At 37.1% G+C, this 18,325-nt stretch overlaps 3 protein-coding genes across 3 annotated transcripts; all 3 read left to right on the top strand.

Annotated features, from left to right (window-relative positions):
* Positions 1-3,232: 3,232 nt before the first annotated feature.
* LOC131317469 (uncharacterized) lies at positions 3,233-3,973 on the top strand. Its single transcript, XM_058347017.1, has 4 exons — positions 3,233-3,431; positions 3,526-3,604; positions 3,714-3,843; positions 3,908-3,973. The coding sequence occupies exons 1-4, from the start codon at positions 3,275-3,277 to the stop codon at positions 3,971-3,973; spliced, it is 432 nt and encodes a 143-aa protein (XP_058203000.1). The 5' UTR covers positions 3,233-3,274.
* Positions 3,918-4,608, top strand: LOC131313063 (replication protein A 70 kDa DNA-binding subunit B-like). Its single transcript, XM_058341138.1, has 3 exons — positions 3,918-4,090; positions 4,188-4,308; positions 4,472-4,608. Exons 1-3 carry the CDS (start codon positions 3,996-3,998, stop codon positions 4,589-4,591), a joined length of 336 nt encoding a protein of 111 aa, XP_058197121.1. The 5' UTR covers positions 3,918-3,995; the 3' UTR covers positions 4,592-4,608.
* An 8,025-nt stretch (positions 4,609-12,633) lies between these two features.
* Positions 12,634-13,785, top strand: LOC131313056 (uncharacterized). The gene is made up of 4 exons (XM_058341128.1): positions 12,634-12,824; positions 12,921-13,374; positions 13,465-13,562; positions 13,646-13,785. The coding sequence occupies exons 2-4, from the start codon at positions 13,056-13,058 to the stop codon at positions 13,688-13,690; spliced, it is 462 nt and encodes a 153-aa protein (XP_058197111.1). The 5' UTR covers positions 12,634-12,824; positions 12,921-13,055; the 3' UTR covers positions 13,691-13,785.
* Positions 13,786-18,325: the final 4,540 nt, after the last annotated feature.

Here is an 18,325-nt window from a genome sequence, read left to right as displayed (position 1 = left end):
TAATTGATTTACTTTTGGTAAAGATGAGATTGTAACTAGTCATTCAGGAATTTCTTTTGACCAATCAGTTTGTAACCAATAACTTGTTTATACCTGTGTTGAGCTTAATTTGGGCCGGAGTGCCAACGTTGTAAATTCCTTAAACTTGGGAACTCTTTTGTAAAAATAAACAGGTGGGAACTCTTTTGGGTATTATCTATGATATGCCAGGATCTTTTATTGAAATGAAATATCTATTTATGTTGGAAATCGAGGTTGTGACAAATAACATAAGCGATTTTGAATTTTATTCAAGAACAATGTTAATAGAATTCTTTTACATGAACAGCCACGACAAATATGCCAAATCAAAGAAATTGTTGTACAAAGACTTCCCATATGAGTTTGTGTGGGTGGTGCGATCTAAAACATGGGAAAAACAAAAAAAAGGAAATGTAGTGGGCAAAATTATAACGGCAAACCCAACCGAAGGAGAACGCTATTACCTAAGATTGTTGCTGAATCACGTTAGGGGTCCTACATCATTCTTGCACCTAAGAACTGTTGACGGCTAGGTCTACGATACATATGAAGAAGCGGTACTTGCTTTTGGTCTATTAAAAGATAATAAAGGTAATGAAAAATGTTTAGAAGAAGCATGTATGTATCAAATGCCTAAATCCTTAATTCTATTGTACATTACTTGTGCATTGTGCTTGTTTAAATCCAAAAGAATTATTCTATAAATTTGAAGATCAGCTAGCTGAAGATTTTGGGAGGCAAAATATGTCAAAAGTTGAAGCTAGACAGTGTCTTTTAGGTGCTTTGAATTCTGCGTTAGAATCGATGGGTAAGAGATTAGACCAATATGGATTGCATGATTTTATCACAGATAGGATGGAAACATATCGTGTTTGTAAAGAAATCGAAGATGAAAAAAATATTGACATATCTGAAAAAGACTTATTGGGTGTTTCTAAATTGAACATTGAATAGTTGGGTGCATTCAATGCAATACTACAGGCCGTAAGAGAGAAGAAAGCTGTATTTTGTTTTTTAGATGGTCCCGGGGTTACGGGGAAAACATTTCTGTATTGTACGATATTGGCAACTGTTAGATCTATGAATAAAATTGCTTTGGCAACAGCTACTTCTGGTGTGGCTACGTCAATTTTGCCGAATGGGCGAACTGTGCGCTCTAGATTCAAAATTCCTTTAGATGAAGATGGTAACTTATGTTACAATGTTGGGAAACAGACAGGATTGGCAAGTTTTCTAAATGCTGCAGTTCTTATTATATGGGATGAAGCATCAATGACCAAAAGACAAAGTATAGAAGCTATAGATAGAATGTTACGAGATGTGACAGAAGTGGATTTGTTATTTGGTGGCAAAGTGGTCGTTTTGGGTGGAGATTTCTACCAAGTTTTACCAGTTATACCAAAAGGAACTAAATAGGATTGTATCGATGCATCTAGCATATGGCCATGCCTTGAGAAATTCAGGCTCAATTCAGGTCACACAAAACATGCAAGCCAAAACGGATCCATCGTTTAGTGATTTTTTGCTCAGAGTAGGCAATGGCCTTGAACCTGAAAACCTAAAAGGCCAAATAGCAATTCCTGCCTCTATGACCCTATCCCTAAATGTAGCCCAAACACTCGTCCAATAGCTCATAGATTTTGTCTTTCCAGATGTCCATAGTTACTCAAATCAACCATTGTCAATGACAGATTTGCAATACTAACACCCAAAAATGACTCAGTGGATATTATCAACGAACAACTCATAAACAATTTCCCAGGAAAAGAGTACTCGTATGTTAGCGTTGATGAGGCCATTAATAAGGCAGACCAAGCTTTATATGTAGACTTCTTGCATTAAGTGAATCCGCCTAGTTTACCATCTCATATTCTTAGTTAGAAAGAAAATTGTTTAGTTATGTTATTAAGAAACTTGAATGCATCCAAAGGCATGTGTAATGGAACACGTTTGATTTGTCGAAAGTTTGAAAAGCATGTTATAATCGCTCAAATAGCTGTTGGAGAACACAAAGGAGACTTTGTCTTTATTCTGCGTATTCCGTTACGCCCTTCAGATCCAAAGTTATATCCTATCGAAGTTTACTAGAAAACAATTCCCGATATGATTATGCTTTGCAATGACTACAAATAAGGCGCATGGACAAACATTGGACATTGTCAGCATTGATCTCCATGAACCAGTTTTATCACATGGACAGCTATATGTTGCTCTATCTCTCGCTACTGCATCTGAAAAAATAAAAATCCTGATTGGACCAAGTGACTATGAAAAAAATACACTTCCATGCACTAAAAATATTGTTTTCCCTGAAATTCTAGCTGAAGCACAATCCAATGAGCTGTTTTCATAGAAGATATCTGTGATTTGTGATGAAAAATACTATATATCCATAATAACAATATTCGAATGAATGAAGCTTATTAAATGGTAATTATTTATGACTTTTGAAGTCATCTGTGCATGACGTACATTGAGTTCATGGTTATTTATGTTATCACTCATTGCTGCTATTTTTATATCTGATAAGCAGGCCATCAGAGTCATGGCTTCCAAGCAGATGATGATCAAGGACATCGACGAAAATGTGTGAGGTTGGATAACAGAGGTTATGGTGATTGAAAAAGGATACCCAAAACTGACTAAGAAAAACACGCTCTATCAAAGGCTCGTGCTAATTGATTCTGAGGTTGGTTCCGATTGCCAAATTATTTAAATGACATCACATATATTGAAAATGTAAATATTTTAGAATTTAAATTTCGTTAGATGAATGCCCTTATGGTGCTAAATTTTTTGGTCATCTTTAGGGAACTAAAATTCAGGCCACAATCTTTGGACCTGAAATTGAGATAATGGAACACACGCTTAAGGTGTACCATACGTACTCCATTAGGAATCCTCAAATCAGCAAAACTCCTGATGATTGTCATCATGTTGCTAACAATATTCTGCAATGGAAGGACTCAGTATAAAAGCCCTGAACATAATTTTGTGTCGCTAGCAGAATTGCATAACCACCAGAACATCAAAAATGGCATAGGTAACCATTCATTTATCCCTGATTTTATACTTACCCATATGAGAACTAAAACCTAACGACATCTTTTATACAATAGAGGTGCTGCTTGCAATCACGCATGTGGGCCTAAAACGCAAAACCCCGAGAACCTATGTGCAGAATGTCAAAGTGATTGATCAGAGGTAAGATTTTAAAGACACAACTGATAAAAGTTTGCCTAAATTATTACTAATGCTAACTGTGAACGATCTTTTGAATCCCAGCATGAAGCCAACAACATTGACTCTTTGGGATCAATTCACTCATCACGAGGCAAAAAGGATGACTGAACTTACAGGACCATATCCTGTTGTCATGGGTGTTAGGCTCAAAGTTAATGCTTCATATGGTAAGAATGAAATACAGTCCATAACACTCGCAGAATTTTGCAAATATAGAATTTGGGAAGCATGCACTAACTTCCAATCGGTTTTGGTATACAGAGACTAAGCTTGAAACTAAAGGTTTGACGATTTTCAATTTCGATCCTCCTCTGCCTGAAGCAAATGTGCTCAGAACTTGGTAGCATAAATTCTGTCGAATTGCAGATTAGTTTTAAATTTCAGTTCACAAACAGCTCCTACTTTTTATGATCCAAAAGTAATTAATTTTTCCCTGCTGGTTGATGTAGGTGTCTTGCCCACTCAATCGAAATCCAAAACCTCGACATAGGTCATCTTAATCAGATAGGGACACCTATCACTCCTGTTGAATCACCATTCGAGAGAGACATCATTAAGATTGACCGTCTTCCCACGATTGTATAGGAGGTAATCCTTTGCTAATATTATTGCGATTTGTCTCTTGAATTCTAATCATTTCCAGTCTCGTAATGTAATATTCATTGCAGCTGTAGTACTATTGGATACAACCTGTCTGCAAGGTCACTGACCTAAACCAAGATTTCTTCTACATGTCATGCTCAAAATGCAATCATGGGATTGATGCCACAGACGATACTGAATTTTGGTGCAACTTTTGTGATGAGAAGGTTGAGCCAACGCCAAGGTTTGTCATGCTCCCAAAAGAACCTAACTTCTCCCTGTGCAACTGTATGCTTAATTTACGAGTAACTCATTTCATTAGCTTCCCATTCAAATAACAGGTGCAAGTTTAATGTTTTGCTCTCAGACTCCACAGGAGATATCACTGCGACAACGTTCACGAAAGTTGCAGAAACCATGTTCGGAATAACAGCTCTGTACTTGAAAGAAAACACAACTGAGGTATAAAATGCATACAGTTGCCACGTAAATTACTAATTCTGCCATAGAATAGGAAGTCTCAAGCAACTTTAGTTCAAAAGACTTTCGCAAAATCAATAATTTTGAATGAATCAAGTTCAAGCTCGTTTAATGATTGTTCATATTTTTGAAATTGCTAATAAAGGATGGGCTGTCCATGGCTGCAATGGAAGCAATTACTAAGGAGGTGGAATATGTTGTTCGTGTCAAAGCATATAAATATGGTCTAGAGGAAAAATCGCACTGCCTTTTTAACGTCCACTAGTTTGATGAGGTAAAAAACATCCAAAAAAAAAAATTGATGATGATGAAGCTGGTTCATCATTCATCTGGTTCATCATCCGGCAAGAAAGTTTGTTGGCAACTCTTCATCAAAGAACCTCCCTCGGACTTCTTCGGCGTCAAGGATGAGACCACAGTGATTGGCTTGCAACCTGGTGCTGATGACTTCGTGCCACCAAAACAAAGAGTGATTGAAGTAATCCTAGATGCATAAGTTTTTGGATGACCATGTTAACTTGCATAATCTACTAATGATGGTCTGTAATGATAAAATCCGTTGATGCAAGGCATATTATTCTAGCTACTGCATTTTAAAAAAACTTAAGGCTAGTGATCAGTAATGTTGAACCATAATATACCACGTCAACGAAGATGATCAATTGACACACCTAAGCCTTTTAGACATCTTTTGTTAGCACATTGGACTACTTCCATGTGCTTTGTATTTTGCCGAAACAATGTTTTAGCGGCAGGGTTTGTCGCTATTGCTTATGAAACCTATTCAAGTGATATGTTTATTATGTTAATTGGATTCCATTCTTGCTTTACTGCTATATCTGATGACAGGGATGTGTTTTCGCTTTTGGCATACCTTCATGGATGATTAGATTTCACCTTTGCACTCAAAATATCACTATCAACTGTCGCACTTGAATGAATTAGTTCAAGAACATTCCATTAGTTTACGACGACTTTTGCTATGAACCCCATTCACCATTGACGTGCCCTTTACCCCAAATCATTTAGAACAACCGTTCCCAACAATACTCAGCAAACATGATCATACCTTTGTCCTCACCGTAACTCGTATGAATTAATTCAACAACATTCGTCCAGTTGAATTTACTTTTGCTTTCAACCCAATTCACTATCTACATGCCCTTTGCCCACAGTCATTTAGGACAACACTAGCTAGCAACACTTGACAAATATAATCATGTATGACCGTAGCTGCTAGCTACAAGTTAGCCGAACATTCTACTACAGGTCGTGTCATAATTGCATCCACGACTAAACCATACTTTGTTCATATGTGTGCGCCTACAGTTATTGGCTCCATTTTTAACCACCGATTAATAATAATTGTCATGCATCTACTGCATTATTCTACACCAATTAAGATTAAAAAAAATGATTGCAGATAATATCTTAGTCGGTGAATGATTGATGCAGCTGCTCTACTTATATGATGCCTAAATTCTAATTCCAATACAAAAATTATTAGCTAAAAATACTCTAGAGGCATATGAAGGCATCACAAAAAAGATAGCACCTAATGAAAACTAATCCAAAATAAACTACAATGAAAGAAGAAACAAAGGCAAAATGAGTCAGTCTCAAACAAATGATAATAAATTAGCAAACCAAACTAATCTGTAACAAAAAATGAGCAATGCACATAGACATGGTTACCCAATCGGTTACTGTAGCCATTTACTTTACCTGTCTTATTAACACTTGCAGTCTTAGTTGTACTTAAAAGCAAAAATTTAAAGCTTTGCTTCTAACTGATGGCGGCAGGTAAGATGATTCATAAAATTCTGTGAACACTAAATCTTCTCTTGATGAAATCATGATAGTTTGTTGTACAGATCCACTCATACACAGTCCCAACTACTCTTTATAAAATATGAACCCAGAAAATAGAAACACTCGCTGGTTTACTTCTCTTGCATTCTTTCACTTTTCTCCTATGGTGAAGTCCTTCTTCTATTGCTGAACCTCTTGCTTGCCAAATCAATTTACTCCTCGCACATGCCATCTTAGTTAGCATGCTTTAGGTTCTTTTGTTCGTCTAATGGAGAGTTAGGAATGAATGTATTCAACACTTATTCAGCAACCCCAAAAAACAGTTAGTCTTTGGTTAAAAAAATCAAGTTAAAGTGCTTCTATTCTTGCTGCATGAAAGTTAATATCTATTTTCTGAACCTATAATCATCTAAACCACTACTTACATTAGTTTTGGTTTGGATTGTAGTGTTTAACTATTCGCATTATTCTATTTTTCATCAGGAATATCTTAAGACTAACCTTTGATTGTCTTTAAAAACATGAAACCAATACTGATTTTAATCCATGACATTCATTCCTTTGGGAAACAAATCTATTCCGTCATATTGAACAAGAAATCTCATTTAAGCTTATCCTAGGCATTTTAGTCTAAATATGCATAGAGGAGGGATTGGGGGGGCCAGAAATCAGAAGCTTCATTAAGATAAAAACAAAACCTATCATCTCAATGCAATTGTGGATTCACAGTTACCTTTTTAGGATACCATTCACGACAATTATTCTCTCAGCTCCAAATGAAACTTCTGCAGCTAAGAAGTTGAAATGCTAAGATGAGCCTTTCTTTTTTCAATCAACATAAAGCATCCCAGATATACTTAGAACAAAATCTACTTGCCACCCTTTGATTCTTCGGTGATGTCAAGGAACTCCCTTGATTTTCTATAGAAAAGAAATTTTCATCTTCCACCATGACTTCATGGGACTTCCTTTCCATCTACAACAATTAAAAAGAAATAGGTCAATATTGGCCCATTGAGATAATTTCATTTAACCACACGAACAAAAGATTATTCAAGTAAAAGTGAACATTAAAAGATCAAAATTAAACCTCACTAGATCAAAACACTTGGTGCATTTGTGCTGAGGCTCTAATATGAGACATATATCAAAAAGATTAACTTCCTTGCTTTTTTCACTGTCCAGCTTAAATTTATAAGCAAATAACTTTAATGTCATGTTTACAACTCAAGCCTCTGCAAACATACCTGGTTTAGCAAAGTCCAAAATTTTTTTTTTTTTTCAAATATGGTACCCAAAAATCTACCAACAATACAAGCACTGTTTGTAGCAGAAATTCTTTAAAAGAAGTTTAGTATCATAGCTTTCCACATGCAATTTATAAAAGAGAGGAAATAAACATACATAACACCGTCCTCCTTTATTTTATCATTCTAAGTATTGGATTTTACCATCTTTAACAAATAAACAACTTATATATCTAGAACAAATACTTCTAGCTATCTAAGATAGAATCAACCTGACCTAAGTAAACCAATTATAAAATACTTTAATCCATGAAAACAATAGATAGTTTAATCCTTTTGTTTCTCTTCTTTGCCTTTCGAAAGTTCGTCCTTTAGGATATATGGATATGGGATTGAACACAGACCATGGTAAGTTTTAAAACAAGGGTAAATTGGATAATTCATATCTGCACTCCAATTGCAAAAACTGGTTACATTCTGGTTCATATTCAACTACATTAAAAGTAAGGACAATGTCAGCAACTACATACACCACAACCAAGTCATAGGGTTTTCCTATTTAAACAACTTTTCATCAATCTCTCTCAAATTCCAACTCCCCTCCCCCTCGCAAAACCTACAAAGCTCTCCCCCGTTGAAACCACAACACATTCAAGCAATGAAGAAGAGGACAGGTTATGCTATACGCAGCTACTCTGTTCGATTTTTCTTTCCATCTAAATGCTCAACTGCTATATGTTCTCTTCAATAATGACATTTGTTCTTCAATCAGGGATTCACTCAAGCACTAGATTCATCTTCTATGTTTCAAACTCGATGCTTCCGATAGGTAATTTCCCTTTATTCCTCTCGCTACTTATCAAGATTCATGAATTTAGTTTTCCTCAGTTCTTTTGAAATTTATGATCATTTTGAAAGATACAAAGCTGCTACTGCCCTCTTCTCATTTATATTACTCCATACTCAACCTCCACAACTTAATGTAACATTATCACATTTTGTTATTCTTGAAAGGACCCCACTCAATTAGTTATGGATTTGAGCTACGAAGATGGCTTAGCTGCTGCCTGTCCACGTTTTGTGCGCCTTTGCATCTTGGAGCTTCAAAGATGTACTAACACTAGATATGTCTACTACCTAATTGATTCAAACAATGCCGAGATCAGAGTTGCTGCAGCAATATCATATGATAATGCTGCAGTCAAATACATTGCTAATACTGAATTTGTGAAAAAATACTTTTCTCTATATGAACTTGAAGACGTGTTTGAGTGGGATGTCGCTAATCCATTTAAGACTGGGATAAAATCAATTCTGGCTCAAAAACCAAAATTCATTCACCCACATTGTCGTTCTTCCAAGTACTTGATGGTGGATCAAGGTATAGCTATAATAGACTGTAAGTTCTCGCTTTTAGCAATTTAGCTACTGGACTAAATTCCTGCTTGATTTTCTCAGCTCTTTTGCATACAAATTTCGCAGCCTTTATTGAATGATGTAGATAAGCAAAGCTACTGGTTCTCACACATTGTTCCTCTGATCCACGAAAATCTAACAGTGGTAACAATTCCATTCTAATTTTTAAAATCACCGCTACCAAATATATCATACCAAGTTCATCATCCTATTCATTCCACATGTGTAGCAAGTACCGTATGCTATGAACTCATATCTATTGGCACCGAATGAGGTAGTTGCAATGATTCAAAGTGGTAGCCGAATCTGGTATGTAAAAATTGACAATTCCCGCTTTACAACTGGATGGATGAATGTGGTTCATGCTCACAGTATCGGCAAGAATTATTTGCTTCTATTTGCTTGTGTTGGACACCTCGAATTCGATTTATTTGTGTTCAATGAAAATAATGATGAAATCGCATATGATTGGACTACTATTGCACCCATCCAACACTCAAATGCACCAAATGATTGGGATTCACGCAAAACTTTCTCTCGCCTCACTGGAGGCAAGTAACTTATCGATAATGGTTTCTTTATTTAGTTCTCTATGATGGATATAATTCAATAAATAACATTTCCTTTTTTTATATTTAGATGTTATCATCACTGCTTGTCCACCAATAAGCTATCGAGCTACTCACCATGCTTTCCGCAGTGCTATCCTCATCGAATCTGACATCCTTCAAAAGCTGGTAACATTTCTGGTGTAATAGAGCTTTTCTACCTCAAAAAATTCATGCTTCCTACTTCAGCTCCTCATTTCTTGCATTTGTCGTTTGCAGAAACTAACCAAAAGGCTGAACGGGTTTTGTCAGCAATCTGGACACAAAGAAATTACATTAGTGATTCATGGAGTGCAGTGGCATGTGCAGTATGACGGTGCATACCTCTATGGCCAGTTATGGGAAACATTAGTTGCTGCATATAACTTGCAAACTAACCATATTCTGATTCTAAGTCTTGATATCAAGCTGCGGTTGCATATTATGGTGCTTCATGTGAATGATCGCGAAGAAATTTATGATTGGTACTCAATACCCTATGACGAAGAACCCTTTGATCTGCAAACTCACCTTGTTACTGACACATATTAGAAGGAAAAGAATGGTAGCAAGAATCCTATATTTGTAAAAATTCTCAGCGACTTAGCATCTTTCTGCAGCACCAATGTATGTTAGGTTTCCATGACCTCAGTTTGTAAATTATTGCTCTTCCATATATCTATGTAGGTGATCGACGTTTATTTCATATCCATTGATATTGTTGGTCTATATTCTTTTTACTCTGTCAAAGCTAACTAAAAATTTTATTTGATATTAAGCCCTTCAATTTCAAGCTCTGGGTGGAATCATTCCAACGATTCACTGCCCAGCATCAACCTTTTCTCAATGCATAATAGATACCAATTTATACATCTTAAATGCTTCCTTTCTGCATCAAATAAACAAAAGACTTCAAATATTTCAAATAGGTTCTATTTCCTGAGCTATTGGTGTCAAGATTTATCGAAACTTTCACCCTCATAATTGAACAACTGTACACAATGCTACAAGCCATAGACAAGAATAACCTTTTATAAAAACCCAAAAAAGCCACAATTACTAATAACTCTAACTAAGAGATTACAAATTCCAACTCAATGCGTGCCTTACCAAGACAATTATCTACAGTCAATGCTTCCAACTTTACATCGTATCATAGTAACAACTTAATTCAAATATCTCGCCTACTCAATCAACAAACAAAACCATCTCTTCAAAAATTCGGTGCCGATCCCTGCGCTTTGATTAATATTGTTTGTTTTTTATCCTCACTTACAAATCTACAAATACAAAAAAAATTATCCAATAAACAAAAAAAAAATCATTAAGAGAATATTCATGACATCATCACAAACACCAGCTTTATCGTTTTCCTCAACCATTGCACGTGCTTCTTCCACCATAATTACAATAAAGTGCAATCTTGTAAGATATATGTGCATGATGATGACTGCATCATATTTCCAAATTCTCATGTACTTCCTTCTAAATTAATGATGCAGCAAATCTTTCCACTGCACTAGAATCTTGACTTCCACAAATGCTCCCATCATCGGTACCATCCAAATAGTTAAAAAATCCAAGACAGAGTAAGACTTCAAAACAGCAACAAACTAGTTAACCACACCAGCAACTGTTCTGGGTTAAAAAACAACTAGAACAAACTCTCCAAGGCTCGATCCAGCTAAAGAAATTCAAGCAATTCGTTGGATTACCGATCACTCCTACACCAATCAAGGTAGCATTCGTTTTCATCTAATATTTGTGCTTTTTTTTTTACCATTAACTATATCAGCTTCAGCACAGAAATTTGATTTCCAAAAAATTTAGAGTTGTGGGAGGACCAATTCCATGACTTCTCTGCTCTATGATATCAACAAGTTGTAATCATTTCTGTAGGTTCAAGCACTGTCTCTAGCACAGAATAGAGAAAGCTCTTCCTTTTCATTTTTATGCAAGAGTTAAAAAGATAAGCACAAAAACCCAACTCTTCCACCACAAAACCAAAGAAAATAGTATATTCTTTGAACTAGGTTATAATATATGAATCTGGTGGTAATCACGAAGACATTAGCTGTTCTAATTTTGCATTATTCTGTTGCGAGTGATGATGCTCATTCATGATTGAGCTGATATATATTTGAAAGGAAATGAGCTAGAGCTATTAGAAAGCTATCCACATGTAATCCATTAATGGATATGGCTACAAACTTGAGTGCTAGCCCGTTGATTTTGTCAAAAGCATTGAATTTTCCTATGTTTTCTGCCTTATAATCGAACCTAAGTTCTGTTAAACTATCCAAGTGATCTTGGCATACTTATAGACTCCTATGTTTCTATAAAAATAGTACAATACAAGCAGCAAATTGCAACGCTTAAAAAGCGCAAAGAAGGTAAGTCATTGATGGAAGTTTTTGCTGCATAACTTTGAATTGACTTCAATCCGACTCCTTCAGATTGAAGCTTCTCAATGTCTTTATGGACAAGATACAAGACTATTTTTGTAGATAAAATTTCAGTGTTCCAAAAGTCATACCGTGGAATTTACATAATATACCGCTGTTAGGCTACCACTGCTCGTGCTTTGGCCTACTAACCTTCCATCTAACCCTACCCTATTACATTATGGTACCTTTACATGCAGGACAAAGGTATTTATTATAAATTAAGCACATAACAACTACCTTCCCTAAATCCTCTCTAAAGAGATTACAATGCTCAAAATAGAATTTTAAAGCAGAAACTCCTAATTCACATCTTATGTGCCCTCAGAGTTTTTGAAACCTATGTATCAACCTGAATTAACTATGGATATAGTTCGTTTATGAATTTAAGATTCCTCACAGGTAAAATCGTCTCATTGCATTTAGTACACAATGCATGTACATATATGCCTTCAGTAACTATCTTTGCTCAATGGTTATGGATATTTGCCATCACTTTCATCATGTAATTTACATCCCGTTGTTTCTCACTATCAAGATCATTTAGCAAGATCTGCAAAGCACTTTTATTTACTTCATGCCTCGATCTAATCACATTATTTCTAATATCTAGAGCCTTCTTTAATTATGGCTTTGCGCTTTGAGGATCACTTGGCATCAACATGCCAATACTTTGTGGAAATTTACTCTATGCCACATTAAGAAATGGAATTATAGCTAGAGTAGAATACTACTTTCAAGATTCAAACACAACCTTATAAAAGCCGCCAAAGCAGTACCATGCAATGCAGATGCCATCAGATATGTTGCAGACTATGCTTTCATTCAGAAATATTCAACGTTGTTTGCCGCGGTAGAGTGTTTCAGTGGAAAAAACCCAATAAATTCAAGTTGGCTGATGAATATTCTAGATGCAAGACCAAAGTTCATTCACCCATTCTACCGTTCAATAAATAATCTATTCATTCCACGAAATCTTCATCAACAAATTGGTAAATTGACTGTCTCGCCAAATATATTCAATAGCCATTACATTACTTTATCACTTGACTAAAAACAATGAAACTCGTCTCTTCTTCTTTGTGTAGCAAATCATCCTTCATGGTTCTTGGAAACTGTAACCACATCCATTGAAGACAACATGAAATTGGTACGATGCTCTCCATCCTATTTTACTAAATGTCCAATCTCTACAATTCATATATAATATTCATGTGTAGGTGATGTCACATGGTTTCAAACAATACACATTTACGCCACCAGAGACAATTGCAATAATTAACAGCAGTGATCGACTCTGGTACGTAAAAATAGAAGATGGCAAATTAACAGAAGGTTGGGATAAAATTGTCCATGCGCATAATATTCAAGACAATTTTACTCTACTCTTTGGCTATGTTGGACACTTGCAATTCGATCTTTACGTGCTCAATACTGAAGGATGTGAGGTCAAGTATCAATGGTCTTCAGCTTTACCAATTCATCAACTCAATGCTCCCATTGCATGGGATGCCGAAATGGCCATGCATAACTCCAATGACTGTAAGACTTGCTCAATGAAATTGACTATAGCCAATATTCATTTTGCAATATATAACTCCACTAATAGCTGCCAATATTTTACACATGCAGCTGTGACACTAACTGCTTATTCACCGCGCTTGTTTCGAGTCTCAAACCACTCTGTGAGATGTGCTATACTGCTAACATACACAGATTTGCAAAGATTGGTAAAACACTTTATTATATAACATGCATGCATTTCTATGTCCATTAGTCTTCAATTCCTAACTTGACCCGTTGCAATTTTCAGAGCCTACCTCAATACTTCAGAGCATTATGCGATCAACCAACATAACTGAAGAGAATTTATACTAATTTCAAAATCAAGGAGATGGACCGTTGAATATGCTAACGGATTCTTCACAGGAGTCGAGTGGAAATCATTTGTTCATGCGCACAAGCTATCAACCTACCACACATTAGTGCTCAATCCTAATGTACATGTAGAATTACATATTATGGTGTTTGATCCAAACAACTGCGAACGGATCTACTCTTGGTATTGAACTTCTACCTAATGAATGCATCTATGCAAACTAATTATCCTTCATTTCGCACCGACCGTCATCATATTCCGATCCTCAAAACAACAACATCACTTCGAATTGTTTTACTGAGCATGTGATTCGTGCTCCGCACGAACCCGACGCTAGTTACAATGTAAAACATCGAACTTGGGACCTCGGGATGGTAAAAACCCTTGGGGCCACCCCATGTGTAAAAACCCTTTGGGTTAGCAAAGGCTGGTGGGGGCTGGAGAGATTAGTCATGTGGTGCACGCAAACTGGCCAGGGGAACACGCTTCATTACCAAAAAAAAAACAAAGAAAATGTAAACCATCGAATAACTTGTCATATCAAAAGAGGTAAGGGGTCAAAAAATTGGGTGGTAAGTCCCATTTAACTCGTATTCAGGTGAAGGCACTCCTCAAGCACAACAAGTTTGCAGCTTACTACCCTGCTGCGTAACAGGTTCAATGAATAATAGTCTGCTCAAGCCTTTTACTTAGCAAAAAATCAAGGCAGCCTTGTTTGAAATGCCACCAAATAAAGGTCCAGGATACAATGGGATGAATGCTGGGTTTTTTCAAAGATATTGGGATATAGTAGCGGTAGGATGCTTGAAAGCTTAAACCGTGCACAGATTGTTCTTATCCCGAAGGTTTCAGCGCCCATAAGGTTACAGAATTCCACCCTATCAGCTTATGCACTACCTCATACAAGATCATTGCTAAAGTCATTGCCAATCGTCTCAAATCATTTCTTCCATCCATTATTTTGGAAAACCAAAGCGCATTTGTGGAGGGGCGTCAGATAACAGACAATATTCTTCTAATTGCGCATGAATTCACACACTACATCAAACACAAACGGAGGGGCAAGCCGGGAGTGGTTGCTCTTAAATTGGATATGGCAAAAGCTTATGACAGGGTCGAATGGAGTTATCTTCAGTTCATTTTGGAAAGGTTGGGCTCCTATCCAAGATGGGTCGGTTGGGTTATGGAGTGCGTAAAGACTGTCACTTTTTCCATCGTGAAAAACTTTTCAACCCAGCAGAGGTATAAGGCAGGGGTGTCCCCTTTCGCCTTATCTTTTTCTTCTATGCAGCGAAGGTCTCACGACCCTATTCAATGATTATGAAAGTAAGAACCTTCTGCGTGGCTTTCATATTAATAAGTATTGTCCGTTGATTTCTCATTTGTTGTTTGCAGATGATTTCATAATTAGCATTCTTGAATATTATGAGGCTGCCTCAGGTCAGAAGGTGAATAAAGGGAAATCATCGTTACTTTTCAGCCCCAACACTCCAACGGAAGCCAGGCCAGTCTCATTTATCCATGAAAGTGGGTATTTCTTTGGAAGCACTGCGAAGTATTTAGGCCTGCCAATTTTCCTTGGGCATTCAAAAGGAGAGTTGTTCTCCTATATTAAAGACGAAATGATTAAACAATTGAGGAGCTGGGTCGATTTTTCCTTCAATAATGCTGGACGAGAGGTACTAATTAACTCTGTTTTGCTGGCGAAGCGAAATTATGCAATGTCCTGTTTTCGTCTTCCGAAATCTCTTGTGCAGCAAATGTCAGCTGAAATTGCAAAGTTTTGGTGGGGAGCGAAAAATCTATTGGGCTAAATGGGATAAACTCAGTCGCTGCAAAGGAGATGGGGGTATGGGCTTCTGAGATTTGGTTTCTTTCAACAGGGCATTAATCGCGGAGCAAGGATGGAAACTTATTTTAGGAGAATCTTCCCTATTCAGGCGTATTTTTAAAGGCCGCTACTTCCCAAACACGTCGTTCTGGTATGCACTGGTTAATAATCAGTCTTTTTGGGCTTGGAAAAGTATAGTTTGGGCAAGAGAGATAATTGACAAAGGCTGGCATTGACAAGTTCACTCAGGAGAAGATATACGTATCTGGGAAGATCCTTGGTTGCCAAAGGATCTATCTTTTAAGGTTAACAGCAATACGACGAGGAGAGATGGCTTAGAGAAGGTGTCTGGCCTTGTTGATCCCTCAACAAAAGGCATGGAAGCACGATTTGATCAGAAATACTTTCAACCAAGAGGATGCTGAATCCATTCTCTCTATTCCAATTAGCTCCACCCAAAGGCGTGATCGAAAAATTTGGCACCTCTCTTCAAATGAATCTTTCACAGTCAAGTTAGCTTATCATTTGGAAAAGGAAGGAATAGGAAGTCACGTGAATGTTCGAGCAGCTCAAACAAGTTCGTCCGGTGTATTATCGTCGGTGTGGAAGAAATTGTGGGGTTTGAAAATTCGTCCAAAAATCGAAGTGTTTGTATGAAAGTGCTTCAATGACACGGTAGCAACGAATTCGGCTCAAGTTTCGAGGAAGATAAGAACTGACCCTATATGTACTGTTTTCTGCAAGGGGGAGGAATCCATTATCCCTCTTCTTTTTAGATATGAGCCTGCCATTAAAGTTTGGATCCTTTCACCTTTCCGTTTAAGGCCGGAAGAGCTCTTGAAATTTCGATATTTAACTGATTGGTTGGGCTGCATCCTGGACCACGTTACCCATGGTCATCTTCCCCCGTCTTCTTTTGGCTTGGGTCTGGTATATTTGTGGAGGATTTGGAGAACACGAAACGACTTTGTGTTTGCTGGGATCAAATGGATGACGGAGGCGGTAAACGGAATTGCGCTACGAGATTATCATGAGTTTCTGGAGGCCAATACGAAACAACCTTCCTCTTCTTTGTGAATATCTGTTCCAGCTGAATGGAGTACATGGGCACAGCCTGACTTTAACATGGTAAAAATAAATGTAGATGCAGCAGTGTCGAAAGCGTTAAATGCAAGTGGTACAGGTGCTATAGCTCGAGAAGTAGATGGCAAGGTAATTGGAATTTCTCTCAATATTCATAATGGGATTACTTCCCCTGGGGTTGCTGAAACTCTTGCTATTAGAGATGGTTTGAACTTGGGTATTACTCAAAACCCCGGGGGAAAACCTGCCGAGACAGAAACGGACCCAACATCTGGACAGAATAAAAACAGAAAAGAAATTTCCGATTTTGAAGATGTCGCCAGACAAGCGCCGCCACATAAACTGGAGACTTATTTGCCGGAGGGAGCCGAGCCACCCTAGCTTCATCTCACCGTCAGATCTAGCCCAAAACGAACCAGGGGGAGGGGGACGGAGATGAAGCGGCGGAGAGGAAGGAGGAGGCGGTGGAGGTGACGGGAAGGAGGAGTCAGAGGCGGTGGAGAGTGGATCTGGTTGGGGATGGGTAACGATGGGCGGACAATTTTGCCAGTATGCGTTTTAAATATGGGAAAATGACGGTCAATGACGTGTTTTGATAATTAATACCCGCCAAGGACATTTTCAGCATTAACAAATGTTCTTAACTTATCCTTGGCGGGTATTAATTATCAAATCACGTCCTCAGCCGTCATTTTCCCCTTTAAATTTTGAATTATCATAACCTTGAAAACTTGATTTCGCATGTCCAAACTTTATCAGAATTCATAAGGCGGACCATCAAGAGTATAGAATTATGTTAGCAATAAAATTGAATTTTTGGAGACCTCCAGAATTGATAATAAAAAAAAACTCTACTCTAAAGAACAAATATTCAATTCGTTAACATTTGAGTGTATACTACATCAGTAGCAAGCAAGGAATGAATGAGTTATCTTCCACTATACAAATTTGTTGGTGTTCAATTGCCCCGGTGACGGCTCTAAGTTTACCGAGAGTGGTACTATGTGTACATATGTAATGTACATATCATGTATATATGGGTTTTGTGGGGCTCACCTCGCGTCCCACAAAGATGATTCGAACCACCCATTATTTTTAAAATAATTTTTTATGGAGCCCTGTAAAAAATCAACTTAGCCCGATATCGGTAATGATTTTTTCTGAATTTGTAGAAACGAAACTAAGCAGTTAAGTAGTTTCACCCCCACAAATAGCTGATTTTTTACAAAATTCTATAAAAAATATTTTAAAAATAATAGGCGATTCGAATTATTTTTGTGGGACCCGAGGTGGCCCCACAAAACTTATATGTACCCATAGCTTTATTGAATTTTACCCTAGCCTTGTCCAAAAGTGTAGAAAGAAACAGTGATTTCTTAGAACTTTTTTTTTTTTTTTGATAATTGAATTTTTCCACATATTCTTATGTTAACCTTTTGAAAAACAAGAGTGATGCCGGGAAATTGACGATTTGGATTTAGCTAGGAAGACGGTTTGTTTACACAATCCAGACCATTCAGGCAATATCTAAGAGCATGTACACCAGTAAAAGGTATTTTACCTACCCAATAATCCACTTTTTTCATTTTATCTACTCAAATTTTTCTCAACCCCACACCAATCCTCTTTATTAGATCTCTTCATCCATATAAAATATATACACTAGAAAAGAGAGAGAGACAGAGAGAGTAGAGAAAGAA

The sequence above is a fragment of the Rhododendron vialii genome, chromosome 2a, assembly GCF_030253575.1.
Source record: "Rhododendron vialii isolate Sample 1 chromosome 2a, ASM3025357v1".
NCBI classification, from domain to species: domain Eukaryota; kingdom Viridiplantae; phylum Streptophyta; class Magnoliopsida; order Ericales; family Ericaceae; genus Rhododendron; species Rhododendron vialii.
Note: the sequence above shows the minus strand (reverse complement) of the source record. Positions and strands in the feature narration are given on the sequence as shown.

Excerpts from the sequence above, each read along its gene's own strand:
- LOC131317469 (XM_058347017.1), top strand. The coding sequence starts at position 3,275 with ATGCTAACTGTGAACGATCTTTTGAATCCCAGCATGAAGCCAACAACA. Across the intron at positions 3,605-3,713 it reads GCAAATGTGCTCAGAACTTG|GTGTCTTGCCCACTCAATCG; the intron begins GTAGCATAAATT and ends TGGTTGATGTAG. Across the intron at positions 3,844-3,907 it reads TTGACCGTCTTCCCACGATT|TCTCGTAATGTAATATTCAT; the intron begins GTATAGGAGGTA and ends AATCATTTCCAG.
- LOC131313063 (XM_058341138.1), top strand. The coding sequence starts at position 3,996 with ATGTCATGCTCAAAATGCAATCATGGGATTGATGCCACAGACGATACT. Across the intron at positions 4,091-4,187 it reads AAGGTTGAGCCAACGCCAAG|GTGCAAGTTTAATGTTTTGC; the intron begins GTTTGTCATGCT and ends TTCAAATAACAG. Across the intron at positions 4,309-4,471 it reads TGAAAGAAAACACAACTGAG|GATGGGCTGTCCATGGCTGC; the intron begins GTATAAAATGCA and ends TTGCTAATAAAG.
- LOC131313056 (XM_058341128.1), top strand. The coding sequence starts at position 13,056 with ATGTCACATGGTTTCAAACAATACACATTTACGCCACCAGAGACAATT. Across the intron at positions 13,375-13,464 it reads CATGCATAACTCCAATGACT|CTGTGACACTAACTGCTTAT; the intron begins GTAAGACTTGCT and ends TTACACATGCAG. Across the intron at positions 13,563-13,645 it reads ACACAGATTTGCAAAGATTG|AGCCTACCTCAATACTTCAG; the intron begins GTAAAACACTTT and ends TGCAATTTTCAG.